The 16,417-nt window shown below is 34.7% G+C and overlaps 1 protein-coding gene across 1 annotated transcript in view; it reads left to right on the forward strand.

The window, feature by feature from the left end:
- LOC143062034 (uncharacterized) overlaps nucleotides 1–708 on the forward strand; it is a 37,896-nt gene extending 37,188 nt beyond the window's left edge. Inside the window, exon 6 of the mRNA XM_076233886.1 lies at nucleotides 396–708. Within this exon, the coding sequence (XP_076090001.1) occupies nucleotides 396–541 (146 nt within the window). The 3' untranslated portion in view covers nucleotides 542–708. The remainder of the gene's footprint in view (nucleotides 1–395) is intronic.
- The last annotated feature ends 15,709 nt before the right edge of the window (nucleotides 709–16,417 follow it).

The following is a 16,417-nucleotide window of genomic DNA, read 5'->3' on the forward strand; positions in this document are numbered from 1 at the left end:
ATAGGATGGAGGATCTGTGTATTCACATTATTTGTAAAACTCTCCTTATTTCTGTGAAGCGTGTGCTTTACATCGAGGCTTATTATGCTAAGCACCGACGCCACAGTACTTCAACCAATCAGACAATGTTTATTTGGGGCATTCGATCTATTTTTACTCAGTTTTGGAATATTTTAATCGAAATTATAGAAAAATTGAATATTGTTAGTACATATAAAATAGAAAAAGATGAATACTTTTAGCTAGAGATAATTTGGATGGGGGTTCTGTGTATTCACATTATTTGCACAACTCTCCTTACTGATGCCATATTTTGGAATTTCCGTGACCTAAATGGTTCGCGAAAATTAATATTTTTATATATAGTATAGTAACTACGTTTTGCTATTTTTCAGCGGCATTTATCCTGCTTGGAGTGATTATTTATGGAGCAAAGGGAACAAGTCTACAAACGGAAAATCTCCATTTTTCGTTTGCATTTGTCATCATTGCTGCTATCATCGCCATTGTGGCATCCGTATTGTTTGGAATCGACAAGTAATTCGATTACGTTTGGATATGTATCAAACAAAATTACATTCCGAAATAGGTGGTGATTTGACCGTGACAAAGACTTCGTTAAAATAACAAACTTGTTGGATATATATAGTATTGAATGTATGTAGTAAAATTTATTTATTTTCTTGAAATAGCATATTTTATATTGTACGTTGTAAAGTTATTTTTTTCTCTCATTCTTTTCATAAATATTATTGCAACTTTAATTTGCAAATGCTAATCTAGATCTGTCGAGAGGGATTTAAAAATATCATAATACATGAATTGTTTCTGTAATACACGTATAGCCTTTATCTGGTACGACTTTGCACAAAGTTTCGAAGGCCATAATCCATTGTAGGAAACGCATCCTTTTCTTTACAATTGTATCGTCATCCATCATGAGCTACTGTTCATGCCAATGGTCGTCCTAAACATGCACGAAATGTTTGCCACTGAATGTCGTGCAACAATCAATAAATCATGTAAAAAGAGATAAAGGTTTAAAAAAACTATTTTTTGGGAACAGAACATTTTCAGATAACGATTAAATATAGAATCATTATCAAAACAGTGTAGCTGTGGCCATTGATTGACGACCTTAATTATCCCATTGACTGGGACAGATTAGGTGAACGTTTGTCTGTAACGACCACTGCTCACTACTTACTCATTATAGAATTTAAACTGTGGGGTAACCAAAGGTTCTTAACGCCTTCAATAATAAAATAATTCGAAAAATTAATCAGGAATAACCTTTATGTTTTGATTTATATTATTGATATAAATCATAACATCGTGTTATTCCTGATTAATTTTTCGAATAACTTCATTTAGGTGTTGGGAACCTTTGGTGACCCCACAGTTTAAGTGTCTTTAACAAGTACATAGTGAGCAGTGGTCGTTACAAACAAACGTTCACATAATCTGTCCCAGTCAATGGATAATCTAGGTCGTCAATCAATTGCCACAGCTACACTGTTTTGAATATGATTCTATGATAATTTAATTTATCAAAATGTATAAATTGACATATTCAACCGAAATTAAACATGTTACACAGAATTATGTATAAGCAAAGGCCTTACCCCAAATATAGTTTACCTACATTAACAGTTGCATAAGACATAGCAGGTCTCGCCAAAAACTATGTGTAAAAAGTAAAATGTTTTTCAGAATGGGTACTGTCCGACAGATTATGAAGTTTTGATAAAGCAATACAGCCAACTCAGAACTGGACATATCTCACACGGCTGTAATGGACGAAAATTTGGTTTTCTGAGGTTAAGACGACCAGGCGGATTTTGAAAATGAATAAATCGGACTAGTAAGAACTGGAAATAAATAACTTTGCACATGACAGAATACAAATAATTATCCTGCAACAAAAATGGCAGAGAACAGAGTGTTTTAATTAAGGAGGTTCGCTACTCAGTTTCAAAATAACAAGCTTTTCATAACACTAGTATATATTTATAGGTTTATAGGAACCAAAAGAGCAAAAAAAAATATGACATATATAGGTCAATGTGCTTGTTTTCGAGATATTAGCCATTGAAATTTTGGCGGGAAAATAGTCTCTCGCTTTATCATTGACAAGTTTAAGTGCTCAAAAACTATCAAAAAATAACAAGGATTTTAAAAGACTTTTACAGATGGCTTATAATTATACATTTAAAAGAATTATAAAAAGAAAAAAGGGGGTCAATGGGCAAATGTTTTAAGGCATTCAAATAGATAAAATCAGAGGATTCCAAGAATATGACAAAAATTCCAAAACATGACAAGCGAACATCCTTGAGTGAAAATAAATGTTCGTCCCCGCGGATTAAAATATAAGCAAGTGTACAATAGATTAATCCGGAGATAAACTCTTGAGCTACTCCCGAGAATATCAAATGGTTGTCTCCTAACCGCATACTATTGGGTAGAAGTAGTACATGAATATGCAGCAAATTCTAATAGGAATATGAAATCTCTGGTGGATGACACGAAAAAAACGTGACAATAGGTTTATTGATGTATTTAGAACTCAAATTTATCAGAGGAGGGGAGGGGGAAACACTTCTTTTATATGTAAGATCACGGGTAGGATGTGCCGCTGGAACAGGTCATATTTTCCAGCTTGACCGAAATATTTGAATAGGTGGGGGAAACTATCAGAAATATATGATAAGGTCAATAAAGTTCATATTACTTCTTTTTTAAACAGCCGCAACACAACCGCAAGTCTCGCCGTAAACATTACATAAGAAGTACGAGCCTCAGATCTGAGTTCCGAGCAAAGGAGATTATTCTATTATGCCTGAATGTGATTCTGGCCTGCTAGAAACTCTACCAGTATGGGAAAAGGATAAATTTAAACCTATGCAATATATGAAAAGGTATAAAACATCATTAAATAAAATTGAAAATCTGTATTATATGAAAAGGGTGGGGTAATAGAACCCCCAGTTGCACACCCTATGATATCAATTAAGTATTGAAGTGGACTATCCGAGGTTTTACTAGATGCACCCGTTATGTTGCTAATGAAAAGTAAAATCTGAAGATTAGTATGAAAGTCAAACGTAGAATAGAAAGACGTTAACATGTATAGTAAATAAAGCTTTTGAGAGTAGATATACAAAAGAACTACCCCTGTCCAAGGTTAGGCGAAAGGTGCCGGAAGGAGACCAATTCACCCAACAACAAATCATGCCACTTTTCCAACAACTCGCCTAACTTATGAAAAAGTGTTAAATCCCATTAAATTTAGTCCTGCCAACTCGCCTCACTTATGAAAATGGTAGATTTAACATGGTTTTATAGCCACCTTAACGTCTCACTTGCATGACAGTTGCTATGAATTCCATTGTACTAACAACCTTGTTCATAACAAGTGAAATCGCGAAAATTCGGGATACAGACGTCAACATTGTAATATAATTTTAATCACTATAAAAAAATAACTGTTTCAACAATGAGAGATAAAATGGCATATAGACAAAGTATATAAGCAAAAATCAAAGATAAGAATTTAATAAAATTGAACATAGCACAATTAATGGCGGGATGTAGAAGTACCGTACCACGTTATAAATATATGATAAAAACTGGATTACAGTAAAGGTTAAATAAATAAAGTACACACAAAAGGGGAACTTTAACATGTAATTAAGATGATATACAACGTCAGTACCTATAATTTATACTTCAAGACCACCATGTATTATACAGGTATGAGATGTTCTTGCCTTTTACGGGGACTAAATAACTCAGTGGACAAGACATCATTACAAACACGTCTTTATTCTCCATAAGCACGTTCATACTCAAAAACATCAAAAACAGCATTACGGGTCTGACCTTACACCCTTACCTGGAATAGCCCCGACCTCGAACAGAATTCAACCCTAATACATAACATCCCCCGCTTAGCAAAAATTTGGATATTTTTTTTTTTTCCACAGGTTGAATTCAGTTCAAACCATAATACTATGTAAATATCAATTTATAAAAAACAATCTCCAGTACAATACGACTCCATATGCAAAAATCTTATTGAAATACGTTTCAACTCTTTGCTCTACAATCTCACATCTTACTCCATATGCTCTAGTAAAATTTGATAACGTTATGAAATCACAATACAATTATTTGTAAAATAGCATATATATAAGTGAAACAATGTTGTCATAACTGTAGCTGTTTATTATACATCGATAAGGAACCAACAGAGACCGCTACCTCTTATTGAAAATGAGCTTTCCACAAAAGGTTTCATCCACCATAACTGTTTCTCTCACACTCTCATACCCCCCCCCCCCCCCCCTTTACTCTCTCTCACAGACTCGTGGATCCGTATTTATAGTTAATAAAACATGTTTCAGAAAAGCAACACCTCTTGAAACGGCAATTTATGATTTCTATCACACCGCTACTGACAATATTCCACATGAACATTCATTCTACTGTATCAAATGTACACGCTATCAAATGATTTCCGTTATCATGAACAAATTTGATGAAAATCAGTTATGTGCAAATTATGCACACTTATTAAAAAAAAATGGGCTATTCCAAGTCAACCAAAAATATAATGAAATGCAATAAATTTGAACAAATGATTAATATTAATAAAGTGCTTTAATTAACAGTTCAAAATTTATCAAATTGTTGGACATCTATACAAGAATACGAATGACGGCGAGATAACCCTCACACAAATATCAGGTGCAACAGAGATGATGCTGGTGATTCTTTTCTTTTCTTTTTCTTACATTACTTTGTTACGCAAACTTTATCTCTGGATACTTATGAATAAGCGGCAGTGAAAATCCAACACGTTTATGCAGTTACAAGCAGACCGCGCTACTTTGATCATTTATTTCATTGTAAGCGGCGGAATAATTTCCACACGCCCAATTAAGCTATAATACACTTATTTATTATAGGCGGGGGCCTTTTACTAATAATCTCTTTGGCTTTAACGTTGAGATCAGAAATATCCATCCAACGTGCGTTCTGTGCAGGTTCGCCACAAAGATGAACTAAATATTTATGTGTTCCGTTCACTATTTTACAAGCTAGTATACGTTTGATTTTAGCATTGTCTTTGATATGACTATCTGTGGACGATTCAGGTGTCGTAAAATTAGTGTCTCGGAAACGCATGGGTTTTCTGTGTGTCCTTTTATATTAGAACGTCGCACGGGTAAATTATTTTCTGATGTGCTTACATCCGGGACATTGGATAATTTATTTTCGGATGAAACAAGATCATTTCATGGACTATCGTTCTCACTGTGTTCCGAATCTTCATCTGATAGTAAATCGTGTTCTACTGTGAACTGATTGACATTTGTAATAAATGGATCCATGAAATAGTTACACTGATTAGGTTTGCGAACATATGCCGGCTTTAGTCTGTTAATATGGATTGACGGGAAAATTTTAGATGTAGTCTGGTCTTCTAATGTATATAAGTGTGGACTTTCACAATTTTCAACAACATATGGTCCTGCAAATTTGAATTTAAATTTATGTCCTGGACCTGTCGGGTCTTTACTCATGTATACAAAGTCGCCAAGTCTTAATGTTAAGTTATGAACTTTTTGATTAGCGCGTTCCATCATTGCTGTTTGCGACTTTAGGCGTGATCCTTTACTTCATTCCGAATAATATCTAATCTTTCGGAAAATTGTTTAAGATAGTCATGATAATCTTTTGGGATTGACGCTAAATTCAAATCTCGAACGTGTCCCGACAAAGGAAATTTAAGGCGACTGCCGTAAAGAATTTCAAAAGGTGAATATTTTACACTGTCATTGGCAGTTGAATTTAATAAAAAATAAAATAGATGGTACCATATCCTCCCAATGTTTTCCCTGTTGAATGTAAGGCGTCATGCGTTCTGCAAACGTTCTATGCGTTCTTTCACACAAACCAAGACAGTGGTGAGTAAAACTCGGTGTGTATTGCTGATTTATCTCCAGTAATCGACACACTTCCTTAATTGCACGAGCGGTGGCTTCCGAACCACGGTCACTGATCAGAGTATCGCAAACTCCATATTGAGATACAAGTTTAAACAAGACTTCCGCATCTGTCAACGCATCTTTATTTGGTATGGGCTCTGCAACTAAAAATTTTGTGAACGCATCGACGGCTGTAAATATATAAGAGTTTCCTTTTGCTGACACTGGTACAGGTCCGTATAGGTCCATTTGCCAAACCTGAAAAGGCGCTTCAGGTGTCTTAAAAGCGACGATACCTGCTTTTGTTTTAACTTGAGTAACTTTTCGGCTCTGACAATCGTGACAACTTCTAACATAATCCGTCACACTCTGTAATAATTTCGGGAAATAATAATGTTCTTTTAACATGTCCGCTGTATGTTGAATGCCACCGTGTCCACCTAACGGTGAGTCATGGTACAATCGAAGAACGGTTTTAATAGCGAACTCGGGTAACGCTAGTTGATACGAAGTGAAAAGTTTTGTCCGTTTACACTTTGCTGTACGAGTATGAAAAAGCAATCCATCCACCATGTCATAATTTGGAGTTTCGAGTAGAAGTTTTCTAGCAGCTTTCTGTGAAGAGGGTAATTTATTCTGTTCAAAATATGATATAAAGGTCCAAAGTATGGGTCCCGCACTTGCAGTTTTTGAAAAGTGTCCTTACTAAAATCACCATGTCTAAAAATTTCAATTGAATCAGTGAATTTAACTTGCGTATTGTTCTCACTTGTAGCCGTTTCTGTACTAAGATTAGTTTGGGTTTCGTCACCATCGGTATTTAACTTTGTCAAATTTGAATGATCTTCCTTTTCCGTAGAAATTTCTGTATTCTGATTTTTAGCACTTGTTTTGTGATCGACTGATTCTGACTGATTTTCAGTGTCAATATTTTGAGATGAAGTTTCCGGTATATCACGGTTTCCTGTATCTGCTGTTATATTACGGTCTTCAGAGTCACATTTGTCCGTGAATTGTTGATATCAGTGGCGGATCCAGAACTTTTCCTAAGGGGGGCCCGAAGACTGACCTAAGGGGGGGGCCCGCTCCAGTCATGCTTCAGTGATTTCCTATATAATCAACCAAATTTTTCCCACGAAAGGGGGGCCCGCCCCCCCCCCTTTGCATCCGCCTATGGATATTTTATGTAATCTGGAAACTGACTATTTATTTTGGAAATTGTTTGATCTGCTACATCGTAATCTTCTGTATCAGCGTCATATCCAAAATCTAATTGTTTGTTTTGAAATTGTTTACTGCGCTTAAAATGTTTTAAATTCCTAATGGAGTCGTGACTTTGCATTACGTTGTTAACTTCCTGTAGATTGTGTTCTTGAAAATCAGTACTTTCAGAATCCATAAAATTCGGAAATTTAACACGCTTTCCTTCAAATTGTATATCACCAACATGTTCGGGAACGTACGGAAAAAATGGGTCCTCTTGATCAGGACTATCAATACCTTCACAACTAGTCAATCGAGTTGACCGAGATAAAGCGTCTGCAACCTGCATATCTTTTGCCGGTTTATATCGTAGTTCAAAATTGAACTGTTGCAATATTGATACCCAGCGTTCATATATGGCCACTTTAAGTTGTTTTTGAAATATAGGCCGAAGGGCCTGGTGGTCGCACTCGACAATAAATTTACGACCCCTCAAATACATTGCACAATCTAAAATAGCTGTTACCATCCCTAGTAATTCTAATTTTGTAGGTCCGTACGATCTTTGCCATTTGCTTAATGACTTAGAACCAAAACGAATTACACTGACCTCCTTACTACCGCTAGCTGTCTCCTGATACTGGTACAACATGTATCCTATACCTTTAGAAGTGGTATCCACTGCTAAATAAAACTCAGTATGAAAATTTGGAAATGCTAAGATCGGAGAATTTGTCAATAAAGATTTCAACTTGGTAAATGCATTTTCTTGTTCTGATGTCCAACGAAATTTGGCGTTTTTCCGAAGAAGTTTGGTTAGAGGTTCTATTTCAGCGCTAAAATTTGGAATAAATTTCTTGAACCAGTTCAACAGACCTAGTGCACGGCGAAGTTCACGTACTGATCGGGGTGACGGATATTCTTGAACTGCTGTAATTCGATCAGGCGGTGGTTGTATACCGTCTTTAGAAATAAGGTGGCCAAGAAATTAACAAGATTTCTGTGCAAAATGACATTTCTTAGGGCCCAATTTTAGGCCAGCGGCTTGTAAACGATTAAATACCTTTGTCCATTAAAAGTTGAAATGATCCTGGCGATGAACTTAAACCCATTGGTAGGCGGAGAAATTGATATGTACCGTAACAAGTGTTGAATGCGGTATATCGTTGGCTGTCTGGAGATATAGGCATCTGAAAAAATCCTGAACTTAAATCGATATGAGTTATGAAATTCGGGGTCCTGTTTGAGAAAGACTCTATTAAATCCTGTAATTCTGGTAGTCCATAAAAAAACTGCTGATACTGAGAATTTAATAACGGAAATCTTGTGTTGCACTACGTCCGTGAAACCTAAAGCAGGATTTTCATCTGTTACAAATATGTTGTCATGCGATTTTAAAAACCCTTTCAATTGTCCTTGTTCAGACTCAGATAAATGTTTTGGAATATCAAAATAGGAGAAAAATTTTGTCCCACTAAGTTCCCCATCTTCACACTTAGCTATTAAATCAGAGTCATTGTCAAGTATCTCAAATTTCGCAACAATCTGACCCCTTGGAATATCAACTATTTCACTTGTAGAATTAAACAGTTTGACAGGCACCAGTTTATCTTTATTTCCAGAAACTACCGATTTTGCTGTCCAAACACCTAATTTAAACAAATAATTATGGTTCGTGCATATTCCTTGCATACCATGTAAAATATCATTATGAACTTTGCCCCATACAATCATCTCAGAATTTGGCAAAACTGACAAACGCTTTTGATTTTTCACTTAACAGAAACGGGAACATACGGTCAACTTTGAAAAATCTAGCATTATTTTCTTCGAGACCAAATAGTCTGTGCCTAATAATAACGGATGTGATGTTTGTGAAAATACATGTACTAAAATCCAATGTTTTCCTTGTGGAATTTGTATTTTAATTCGTGAAACACCAATAATGTTAACAGATTGGTTATTAGCTAAAACAATTTTCTCACTAGTTGAATTTACCCATGACTTGTGAGTTTCAGGTATTGAATTAAATGATTGTTGTGAAATTACATTTATTGAGCTTCCCGTATCTACTAGGGCTGCAATTTTCAAATTCAAAATCTGTACAGGCAAATAAATAAACTTATTCCGACTTTCCATTTTTGATGTAGAACACTGCATTTCATCATCGGAAGTTTGAAAATGTTCAGATTGAATATAGTTCAATAATTTAGTACGCCAGACGCGCGTTTCGTCTACATAAGACTCATCAGTGACGCTCATATCAAAATAGTTATAAAGCCAAACAGGTACAAAGTTGAAGAGCATTGAGGATCCAAAATTCCAAGAAGTTGTGCCAAATACGGCTAAGGTAATCTATTCCTGGGATAAGAAAATCCTTAGTTTTACGATAAATTCAAAGTTTTGTATACAGAAAATTTATAAAAATGACCACATAATTGATATTCATGTCAACACCGAAGTGATGACTACTAGGCTGGTGATACCCTCGGGGACGAAACATCCACCAGCAGTGGCATCGACCCAGTGGTGTAAATAGTTATCAAAGGTACCAGGATTATAATTTAGTACGCCAAACGCGTGTTTCGTCTACATAAGACTCATCAGTGACGCTCATATCAAAATAGTTATAAAGCCAAACAGGTACAAAGTTGAAGAGCATTGAGGATCCAAAATTCCAAGAAGTTGTGCCAAATACGGCTAAGGTAATCTATTCCTGGGATAAGAAAATCCTTAGTTTTACGATAAATTCAAAGTTTTGTATACAGAAAATTTATAAAAATGACCACATAATTGATATTCATGTCAACACCGAAGTGCTGACTACTGGGCTGGTGATACCCTCGGGGACGAAACGTCCACCAGCAGTGGCATCGACCCAGTGGTGTAAATAGTTATCAAAGGTACCAGGATTATAATTTAGTACGCCAGACGCGCGTTTCGTCTACATAAGACTCATCAGTGACGCTCATATCAAAATAGTTATAAAGCCAAACAGGTACAAAGTTGAAGAGCATTGAGGATCCAAAATTCCAAGAAGTTGAACAGTGTTAATAAATGACCTAGAAGGCGAACGACTACGACATCTGGCACCTATATCAGTTCTCCCGAAAGACCGTGCCTGGTGTCCCCCGGGACTGTTCAGTTTCCCGAAAGTCTCTTACAATTAACCGCTGAATGACCAATTTGGTCACACAACTGACATGTGATATCTGAACTGCTAACTCCTTGTCCGTTCCAGTTACAATAACGTTTAATATGATTTGGCGAATTACAATTGAAACAAAGATTGTTTGTTGCCTGAGGGAGGTAGGTTGCCTGCTGACGACTGTTTGTTGCCTGAGGGGGTAAGTTGCCTGCTGACGACTATAAGCAAATCGATCGGTACGTCTGTTATGTTTTGTACTTTCATCAGTTTTAGATGCAGTTAAATTTTGGACTGCCTTAGTGAGAGTGTCTGTTTGTGACTGTAAGGAGGCGAACTCGGAGTCACGTTTATCACTAGTTTTTGCCTGTTTACTTGCCGCAGCTACTTGTAGCTCAGCCTTCCTATACCCATAAGCTTCGCCCATTTTAGCGGCTGCTAATGCCGATGGACTGTCTCTATGGTGACCGGCTCTTACAAAAAATGCTAGTTGTTCGGGTAACCCTTTAATGAATTTAACTAAAATTTCGTGATCAGTTTTTTTTCAATGTATTTGCTTTTTCCACAAGTTGGCAATAAAAATCATCAATTGACTGGCCTGACGATAAAGACATGTTTTCAAAGATTTTACTATCAAGCATAACTGGAGGATTTTGCCAGTCTAAATCAACATATTTATCTTTGAACAAATGTACTATAGCTTCCCATGATGCCTTATGTTCAGACGATAGTGAATTAAACCAGGTTAATGCTGGACCAGTCAAATGTAAATGAAGCGCCGCTATTATGCGGTTGTCGTCCAGTGGTGAAATGTTATGTAGGGTTGCATATGATTCAAACTCAGCAATAAATAATGCAGCATTTTCATGGGGATAGCCGCCAAATTTCCGACAGTTTGCTAGTTTGTCCATCGTGTCTGAAATGGCAAGATTTGAATTACATGTTGAAAAGTTCAAAGGTAGTTTTGGGGACGGAGTAAGTAAATAATTAATATCTGGCTCCCGAAGCTGATTTAGCGACAAAAATTCGTCTGATAGAACAGAGTTTGGTTGTTCAAGTTCAAATTCTAGGGAATCGTCAGAGTACTGGGACAATGGTGATATAGAAACGGGTAAAGGCAGTAGTGGGGTTTCAGGCGACTTAATTGATATCAATCCAAATTCGACCTCACTGTCGTACTCGTCATCAGAAAAATTTGCCAAGAGTTGATTTGAAGTCATTTACAAAATTATGTTACCAACGATCAGGATTACCCTATACATGTAGCAAGTAAATTCTCAAATTGTCAAAAGCGGTTTACAAAACAAATTAATCCATTTGAAGTCCTCCACCATGAGATGGTCTTGCCTTTTACGGGGACTAAATAACTGGACAAGACATCATTACAAACACGTCTTTATTCTCCATAAGCACGTTCATACTCAAAAACATCAAAAACAGCATTACGGGTCTGACCTTACACCCTTACCTGGAATAGCGCCGACCTCGAACAGAATTCAACCCTAATACATAACAGGTAAAATCTCTATGAAATACGGGCAGCCAGCTCGCCCCACTGATGAAAAATAGTAAAATCCAGACAAATGTCCGAAAGAAAAATTGGTTTTTGATTTTATTGATTTGGGGATGTATGGCGGGCTGGGGGGGGGGGGATCAGTTAAAAAAAAACATGATACATAAAGGAACACATATATTATCAAAAACAGTTATCCTATTACACATCATTTGAAAGAATTTCAGAAGACATAAAAGGCAGTCGATGAAACATATAAATGATGTCAATGACATATGACAGACTGAAACTTCATAGCATAAGGCATCTTTATACAAGGAATGATTTTACGAAGCATCTAGGATTTCTACCTTCTGAAATATATAGCTTTATACAAAATGTTTATACCTGGAACCCTATAGTTATCCCTGTCTTGCAAACTTTGACCTTTGTCGCAGACAAGACAAAAACTATGTTGTTGGTACAAAACTGACCATTTCAATGATATAAATAATATTAGGGTCATCAACTTTGTGATGAACTAGGTGAAAATAAATGGGGAATGTGTCCATAGGGACACAGATGATACCCCCGCAAGCATATAATGCTATAAAGGGCCATAACTCAATAACTGTAAAGTGACTCTTCCAAATGTTAAACATAAACTGAGTTTTGTAATAAAAAGCTGTATATATCATTTCATTATATTCAGTTAACTCAAGTTAGAGAACGGGAACGAAAATTGCAGCATTTTTTTCATCTGTAAAGGTGTATAACCTTAGAACGGTAATCAAAGCGCTAGAAAGCACTGAATGGTAAAGATTGCTGAAATTTATCAGTAGGAAGTAAAATTGAACATTGCATTGTATAAAGCATTGGTTGTAGTTGATTCAACTATAATCATGGACAAAGAAAGATAACTTCAATTTTAGAAAGTCTTTAAATCATTTTTAGAAATGAAGGGTAAAAAATGCTTTAATTTTTCAGTGGAAGGCAAAATTAAACATTGTATTGTATAAAGCATTGATTGTAGTTGATTCAACTATAATCATGGACAAAGGAAGATAATTCCAATTCTAAAAATTACTTCAATTTTCATATTTTTTTTCCATTTGTAGAGCTCATAACTCTAGAACAGTAAAAGTGACAGCACCAAAATTCAAACTGGATCTGTATATTGTGGTTATACGCATTGTGTATAAGTTTCATAACATTTGGTTGAGGCAAACTTAAGTAAAAGATCGGAAACGAAAAATTCAGCAATTTTTCCATTTGTAAAACGGGCATAACTCTAGCACAGTAAAATTTCAAAATTCAAACTTGATCTGTATTTAGTTGTAAAAAGCATTGAGTATACGTTTCATAACATTTGATTGAATCTAACTAAAGTTAGTCAACGGAAACCAACTTTGGGACGTACAGACGGACAAGGCTTATACTTAAAGGGGGCATAAAAAAAACCACAAAATTGTCATCCATATCCAGGCTGTAAAACGTTGATTTTGACGTTTTTCAAAAAGAAAAGATGGGTTAATAAACCAAAACAAGAGTGCACACGCTGAAATGTCTCGACTTCTTTACTAATCATTGATATTATGTTGATATTCCTAAATATAAAGCTTTATTACAACTGTCACATAAACTTTACATTAACCAAGTAAACTAAACATTGACCAATGAACCATGAAAATGAGATCAAGGACAGATGAACCATGCCAGGCAGGCATGTACACCTTACAATAATTCCATACACCAAATACAGTAGACATATTGCATGCAGTATAAGAAAAACAGACGAAAAGACAAAAACTGAACTATAACCACTGAACCATGAAAATCAGGTCAAGGTCATATGACACCTTCCAGTTGGACATGTACACCTTACAGTCCTTCCATACACACAATATACTAGACCTATTGCTTATAGTATCTTAGATATGGACTTGACCACCAAAACTTAACCTTGCTCACTGATCCATGAAATGAGGTCGAGGTCAAGTGAAAACTGTCTGACAGGCACGAGGACCTTGCAAGGTACGCACATGCCAAATATAGTTATCCTATTACTTGTAATAAGAGAGAATTTAACATTACAAAACATCTTTACTTTTTTTTATCAAGTAGTCACTGAACCATGAAAATGAGGTCAATGACATTGGTCATGTGATTGACGGAAACTTGGTAACATGAGGCATCCATATATAAAGTATGAAGTATCCAGGTCTTCCACCTTCTAACAAACAAAGCTTTAAGAAGTTAGCTAACACTGTCGCCGCCGCCGCCAGATCACTATCACAATGTCGAGCTTTCTGCTGTTTTTTAGTTTTAAATTGATTACATCTTCTGATATTTGTCCTCTATTATCAATTATGTCATTTATAAATAGAATATCACTTTCAATCCATATGTCAAAAAACAGACATTGTCCTTTAATTATTATCAAACTATTGTCCCATATAATTATTATTTGCTTTCTGATCTCTAAAAAGTTACATATTTTATTATTTTTAGCTTCATTCAGATTTACATGTATCCATGATTTTATCAGTTCTTGATAGAATAGTGGTGTAGTGTGCCATATTTTTTTATCAATTAATTTTATGTTTCTTATATTTATCTTGAAAATTAGCAAATTTTTGCCAAACTTATTCAGGTATAGTTTAGGCAACACCGACCAGTTAGCATTTTCTGATTGTATTATTTTTTTAATCCATTGTATATGTATTGACATTATATAAGACTCCAGATCAATCATTTTTAAGCCCCCTTCAGCATAATTTTTTGTTAATATTGACCTCTTTATTTGATCTTTTCTACCATTCCAAACAAACCTATAAATTATATTGTTGCAACTTATCTTTAGTAATAATACCATTAGTAGCAAAATAAGTTAAATTGGTAGCAGAAGAGCTTTTACAATTAAAATTTTTCCAAGCAATGTTAAATTTATTTTCGACCATCTGTCTACAAGTTTTGTAATTTTATCCAAGATTTTTTCTATGTTCAATGCTTGACATTCCTTATTATCATATCCAAAATAAATACCTAGACTTTTGACTGGTTTATTTGTCCAGTTTATATTTTCATATTTATCTTTACTGCTTTTTAATCTCTCTAACTATATTCCTTCTGTTTTATCCCTATTAAGTTTCAGCCCTGATAGACTTCCAAATGTCTCTATTATACTGAGAGCCAAACTTTATATCTTTACGAGACTGAAAAAATATTGTTGTGTCATCTACTAATTGACAGATTTTTAAATTACAAGATTGTCCGTCTAATTTTATTGTTATTCCCTTAAGTTCTTTATTTTTTCTTAATCTTATGGCCATTATGTTATTACAAACAGTAAAGCAGAAATCGGACACTCTTGTCGTATACCGCGGTATATTTTAAATGGACCTGAGACCTACCCATTATTCAAAATACACCCTTTGATATCATTATACATAGTTTCAACCCATCTGTAATCAACTTTTATATCCAAACTTTTTGAGAGTTTCTGTCATAAAGATCCATTTTAAAAAATCAAAAGCCTTACTAAAATCTAGAAACAGTACTGCTCCTTCTATATTAAATTTCTCTGAATAATCAATTATGTCTTTAATTTGCCTTAAATTAAAGCCAATATATCTATTTTTCACATATCCAGTTTGGTCTAGACTCATAATAGATGGTAAAACTTTTTTTAGTCTTTGTGCTAACACATAAGCCAGTAGTTTTGTATCTAAATTAAGTAATGTAATTGGACGGTAATTGTTTAATGAAAGCGGGTCATCTTTTTTATATTATTAAGGAAATCGCACCTTTTTTTTTGTGAATTGGTAAGTTCTTTTTTTCTCATAATTATTATTGAATACTTTAACCATAATATTTTTTAAATTATTCCAAAATTGCCTATAAAATTCCACCGTCAGACCATCCCGGCCAGGGGATTTGTTTAACTTCATTTTAAAGATTGCTTCTGTACATTCTTTCTCAGTCACATTGATTGCTTTCTGATTCATCTAGCTGTTTTGATAATTCTGTTTCTGTTATATACTTCTTAACCTCATTATCACAGGGATTAGTTGATTCATAAAGTTTTTTATAGTATTTTACTTCTAACTTGGATTTTTAGTAGCCAAACCATTTATCATATAATTCAGTAACAACTTTTTTTGTTTGATGACTCTTTTCTAGCCCCAAGAAATATGCACTATGTTTTTCACCTTCTTCAAACCATTTTACCCTTGACCTTATTTTTTGGCCTTTAATCTTATCTTTATACAGAGTATCTAACTTATTTTCAACATTCTCTATTTCTTTTTGTAATGTTTTATTTTTATCAGTACTATCATTTATTTCATTATTTAGGTTATTCAACTTTGTTTCTAGAACATTTATCTCATCTTTTCTTACTTTAGCTTTTCTTTAACAATAGTCAAAACTTGCATCCCTTACTTCTATTTTCAAATTATCCCAAAGAATCCCCAAAGAATCTCCAAATCATCACAGTTGGTTAATTCTTTTTCATATTTAGATATTAGCTTTTTAATAACTTAAACATATTCTTCACTGTTCATTATGCTAGCATTTAAC

This window comes from Mytilus galloprovincialis, chromosome 2, assembly GCF_965363235.1.
Source record: "Mytilus galloprovincialis chromosome 2, xbMytGall1.hap1.1, whole genome shotgun sequence".
In the NCBI taxonomy this organism is placed as follows: Eukaryota; Metazoa; Mollusca; class Bivalvia; order Mytilida; family Mytilidae; genus Mytilus; species Mytilus galloprovincialis.